We start from the raw sequence: 5849 nt of genomic DNA on the forward strand, positions 1-5849 counted from the left end.
TCCATTGGGCTATTTCTCATTCCAACCAGTGCACCACAACTGGTATATCAAAGGCCGTGGTATGTGCTGTTCTGTCTGGGATGTTGCATATAAAAGATCCCTTGCTGCTATTGGAACAATGTAGCGGGTTTCCTCTCTAAGACTATATTGTATGTGTTAACAAAAATAACGAACCAACGGGTGTGTAAGAAATGTAGTTACAACACATGTGCAAGTAAAAACACAAAGAAAACAAAAACCAGGCTTTGTAAATTCAGCTCATGATGTTTTATGGATTTTTACAACTAACAGTTGAGGTCCTATCAATTACTAAACAATATTTATGTAGTACAAAAGCCACCAAAAACAAACACCAAAACCAGCAACTAATTTGTTTTAAAACCATTTTTATTTAAAGATTCCCCATGTACAAGTTTAACCATTTCAGTACGAAATGTAAAAGTACCTGTAATGAAAACACCAAAAAACAAAACCCCACAAAAATGTGCAACATATATACAAACATTTTGGTTTGTATAACAACGCCACAAAGGCACATTGATTTGTCAATAATCGGCTATTGGATGTCAACTATTTGGTAATTTTGGCACCGTCTTAGAGAGGAAACCCGCTACACTTTTCCATTAGTAGCAAGCATAAGCATACGAGACAACCGGGGCAACTGCCCGCCACCCACCCAACCCTTCCTCCCAGTCCTGTAAAAAAAAAAACCAGAGCTGGCCTGAACACTTTTCACCATGTATTTCCATAAGTCAACCCAAAATATTAGTTGTAATCCATGTTAAAATGTATGTATGTATGTATGTATGTATGTATGTATGTATGTATGTAAATATATACATGTATATATGTATGTATATATATTAATCACAACAAGTTACGGATCACACGGGCACTGCATCTGAGAGGGGTAGTCCATTCGCTGTGCCAGTGGTAAGAAAATGCTCTTACAGTTAATGAATGACGGAATGGCTCACTTGCAGACATCACGCTACTTGGGGGCGAGACGTAGCCCAGTGGTAAAGCGCTCGCTTGATGCGCGGTCGTTTTGGGAACGATCCCTGTCAGTGGGCCCATTGGGCTATTTCTCGCTCCAGCTAGTGCACCACGACTGGTATATCAAAGGCCGTAGTATGTGCTATCCTGTCTATGGGATAGTGCATATAAAAGATCCCTTGCTGCTAATCGAAAAGAGTAGCCTATGAAGTGGCGACAGCGGGTTTCCTCTCCCAATATCTGTGTGGTCCTTAACCATATGTCCGACGCCATATAACTGTAAATAAAATGTGTTGAGTGCGTTGTTAACTAAAACATTTCCTTCCTTCCCCATAGCCGATGTATTTTTCGTGCTGGGGTGTCGTTAAACATTCATTCATTCATTTCTTGGCCTTGACAGACGTCATGTTAAAGGCGAGATTAGCCAACACGGTCTGTGACGCATACATCTGAGCACGTGACGCGACGCACATGTTGTACTGGTCAGTGGGAAGACTGACGTTACAGTACTTCAAGTGGTGCACGTGCATTAGACCCAGCTCAATGGAGCGGAAAATCGGAAACCCGTAGCTGAAACACTCCTCGTAGAAGAGAGTATCCTCCTTCCCCCAGCCCATGATCGAGGAATCCCAGCCTCCAACGCGCAGGAAGTCGTCTTTGTAGATTCCCACAATGCCGAAACCAAAATGGCGCCACGTTCCGCGATCTTGGTGGATTTCAAAACTGTTTCTCTCGAAGTGGCAGCCAGGCTTCCCGTGGCAGGCTGTTCTCGGGTCGTACAGAGAGAAGGAGACGGGGAAGAAGGCTTCTTTGCCGCGCTTCGTGTTGAGAATCACTTTGTCTAGAAAGCCGGCTGTGAAGATCATATCGACGTCCATGAACAGAATGAACGAGTCGAGAGGTAGACCTTGCACAGCTCTGTTCATTGCTCTCACCTTCGAGTACTGGCCCGACAGCAGAAACAGTTCACTCGTCAGATTCTGGCATACACCCTCGAACGCTTTGTAATGTTTCAGGGACATCAAATACTCTTTTTTGACATCTTTGTATACCGCGACCCGGAGATGGATCTTGCCGCGGTATTGGTTAGCGGCCGTCTTTAACGACGTCAGGAAATTGGCGAACTCTTTCGGCCGTCGATATATTGGCAGTATTATATACATGACCATGTCTCGAGTCTTATTATTGGTCTGGATTTCGATTACTTCTGGTCGTTGGAATCGCTGTACGGCCACAAACGGTTTGTAAGAAGATCGGTTTCCGATTGTCACAATGTGTTCCACCCCGACATTCGGGCTTATTTTTTCGTAATAGAAAACGGGTTTATTGAAGTTTGATTTCGGTAGTAAGTTCTTCAAGCTCAAAAGGGTTTCGTTAATTCTTAGCTGCCTTCCCCTCCTCCCTACATTTTCGAACGGATTTTGATACGGATGGGTACGTGCGTAAATCAGCCCATTCCGAATAAAATTCCAAATGTCATCTGTCCCATAATTGGTAATTTTGCATTCTACATTTCTTTTGTGTAATCGTTTTGGGCTTTTCCCCTTTGGCTTTTTTTGCACGGCTTGAGATAGTGTGTTATCCATGGCTGCGATAGTGTTTTCTAGACGAGACACTGTCTCTTTAAGACTTAACAAACGTCTGACGTTGAAGACGTTTTGCAGCCTGTACACGTGTTCCGACTGTTTCACGGGATGTAGGGTTAGTGACCGAACAGCGCTTTCGTCCAGTTCACCTTCAAATGAACCATTTCTGTCCACTCGGTTTTGGTAGAACAGTTTCGAAAACTGAAAAAGAAGGAGAAGAAAAATACGAAACTAGATATAAGCTGGTCCATAAAGTAACAGGGGAGGGTAGTGAGCTGTGTTGCCCTAATTTCAGGTCCAAAACCTTTACTTTTTTCCCACTACAGGGCTCGATATAAAATATGGTGTACTGTTCTGTTTTCAAAATACCAGACCAAAAACATGTCCTGCTAAAACAAAATATGGCCTGTTGAAAATAAGACAGCATGGGGGTTTGAGATAGTGTGTGAAAACCTAGGACCTCGGAGATGTATTTTAGAGCAATATGGAAATAAAATATCACAAAATCTTGAGCTAAACCCCAGAACAGATAATCGTTCGCAAATCGGAAAGTACGTACCAAAAAAAAGAAAAAAAAAAGACTGCTTTTCGCAAGCGGCTATTTTAAACCCTGTATTACAATGTACAGGTATATATATATATATATATATATATATATATATATATATATAAAGCGCCCCCCCCCCCCCCGCAAAACCAAAAACCCCACACAAACAAACAAAAACCCCACAAACCCCCCCCCCCCCCGTAACAAAAACCAACAACAAACAAAACAAACAAACACAAACCCCGCTAAAAAAAATCCAAAACAACAAACAACAACAAACACAACATCAAAAAACCCCAACAAAACAACAAAACAAAACAAACAAATAAACAATGGACCAAAAAAAAGGAGTTAAATGTGCTGAATCCTCCCACTACATCGAGTGCCTTTGACTTGACATATCGTTCCTAATAAGCGCCCGAGAAGATCGTTTTAATTTCGTGTTTATGTTCAATTAAGAGCCCCCACCCCCACGTATAGGGCCACAATTAACGGTTACGCCTGGTTTCTGTAAGATCATGAGACATCGCAGAGTGACGCAGAAGAGTCACATAGGCTACTGAGAAAACAAAAAGGACTCGCTCCCCTCCCCCCCCCCCCAATAAAAACCCCAACAAACAACAATAACAAAACAATTCAAACAATAAAAAAAAAAGCCACCAAAAAAAACCCTCCACAACCCAAGAAGAAAAAAAACAAAAACAAACCAAAACCAAAACGCAACACTTGGTCAATATAACTTTCTTTCTTTCTTTCATTAACTTATTTCCGTTTATATCCAATTAAGGTTCAAGCACGCTGTCCTGGGCACACGCACCTCAATGGGTTAGTTGTTAATTGTTAGTGGGAGAGGAGAGGGTGTAGTGGTCTTACACCTACCCACTGAGTCGTTAAAAATATATATATATATATTATATTATATTACGGTAATTACCTCATAGGCGGCGTTGCACGAGACCCCAGCGTGTTCACTGACGCATCTGCCTAGCTCCGTGTCCTCGTGATGTGAGTAGGTGTGCTGTAGACACGACACGAACCCTTGAGCCGTTCGTCGCAAGGTGTCCCGCGTGAAGACCACCCCCGGGCCTCCCATACAGAAGAAGAAGCTGTCGTCACCTAACCCGAGCTTGCCCCTCTCCGCCGGAACGCCGAGCCCCGGCTGACCTAAATACAGACGTCTGGAACTATTCACAGAGCGGAGGAGTGTCTCCAGACGGTCGGGCTTGATGAATATGTCGTCGTCGACTCTCATGAACCACTCGAACTGGCTGCTGTAATGGTCGCTGATGTACTTCAACATCGCGAACGACTTGTTCCGAGGAGGGTAGGCGATGTCCGAAACGTCGTCCAAAACCACGACAGGTAAATCCCCCTCGTAGTTTTCGCCCTGTCCCACGAAGAAGACGACCTTCCCCGGAATGTGCTGTCCCCTGGTCCGACCAATGGCAGCCGCTCTTGTTTTCAAATTATTTCGTGTTGTCATGACGCCAATAAACAGAAAGGGTTCCTCAAGTTTGTTTAAAGGGGGCATGCCATTTTCTGGTTCTAGGTGAGGTTCTAATTTGTTGCATTGGGTCAGAACTCCTCTATAATACGTGAAAACCATTGCGTTTACGAGATATGCCCCCATTACAAATCCAGCGATGAAATGGCACACACTGTAAATGGTACAATATCTTCGTCGAACTTTCATATTTCCGACTAAAACTTTAATTCGTTTTGATATTATTTTTTGAAAATGTATTTTTAAAATGTATACAAAGTTAATTAGATGTTTTTAACGTCTTTAAATACTTTGCTCTTAATTATGTTAAAACAAATAATTAAAAAAATATATATCGCAAATTAAAAAGAATTTAAATGTTTGCCAGTAGCCCTATCAAATAAGAAATATGGTAGATAAACTTTGTGATCGAAATTTAACATACAGAATTTGAAAAGCTGATTAGCGTTGTAAGGTGTAACTCATCTTGGGCTCAGCAGTAAATTATTGTACTTTCACCCGAAAGTTCCTGGTTCGAATCCTCTTAGTAGATGATGAGTTATCAGATAGGCCAACACTAATATAATTAAGTCCGCAGTAATTTTTACAACTGTGCACCATTCTGTTTGGTTGTCAGTGCCATTTTCTCCTGTAAAAAAAGAAAAAATATCTTTGTATGTCACAGTAAAGATAGGGGCTGGACATAGCCCAGAGGTAAAGCGCTCGCTTGATGCGCGGTCGGTTTTAGATCGATCCCCGTCGGTGGGCCCATTAGGTTATTTCGCATTCCAGCCACAACAGGTATATCAATGGCCGTCGTATGTGCCATCTTGTCTGTGGAATGGTGCATATAAAAGATCCCTTGCTACTAATGGGAAAATGTAGCGGGTTTCCTCTCTATGACTATGACAAAATAAATCAATGTGCTCTAGTGGTGTCTTTAAACAAAACAAACTTTTACAGTAAAGGTTAGCAGGCGCGTGTGTAGAGAGTTTGTTCTGAGGGTTGACGCCCTCCCTCCCGCATACCACCACCACAACCACCACAACCACCCACACCGCTCAACTGAATACCCGGTATTTGTTTTAATGTCAGCATTTTTTGTTTTAATGACAGCAATATTATTGTCGATCCTCCCCTAAAAATTCGTTCTCCACAGTGAACACACACGCACACACACACACACACACACACACACACCCCCCCCCCCCCCCCCCACACACACACACACAATCCC

The 5849-nt window shown here is 42.6% G+C and overlaps 1 protein-coding gene across 1 annotated transcript; it reads right to left on the reverse strand.

Moving 5' to 3' along the window:
• Positions 1-1376: 1376 nt before the first annotated feature.
• LOC121385803 (chondroitin sulfate synthase 1-like) lies at positions 1377-4735 on the reverse strand. Its single transcript, XM_041516591.1, has 2 exons — positions 4064-4735; positions 1377-2783 (listed from the first exon to the last, which is right to left on the reverse strand). The coding sequence occupies exons 1-2, from the start codon at positions 4733-4735 to the stop codon at positions 1377-1379; spliced, it is 2079 nt and encodes a 692-aa protein (XP_041372525.1).
• Between the last annotated feature and the right edge of the window lie 1114 nt (positions 4736-5849).

Source organism: Gigantopelta aegis, chromosome 12 (genome assembly GCF_016097555.1).
Source record: "Gigantopelta aegis isolate Gae_Host chromosome 12, Gae_host_genome, whole genome shotgun sequence".
Lineage (NCBI taxonomy): Eukaryota > Metazoa > Mollusca > Gastropoda > Neomphalida > Peltospiridae > Gigantopelta > Gigantopelta aegis.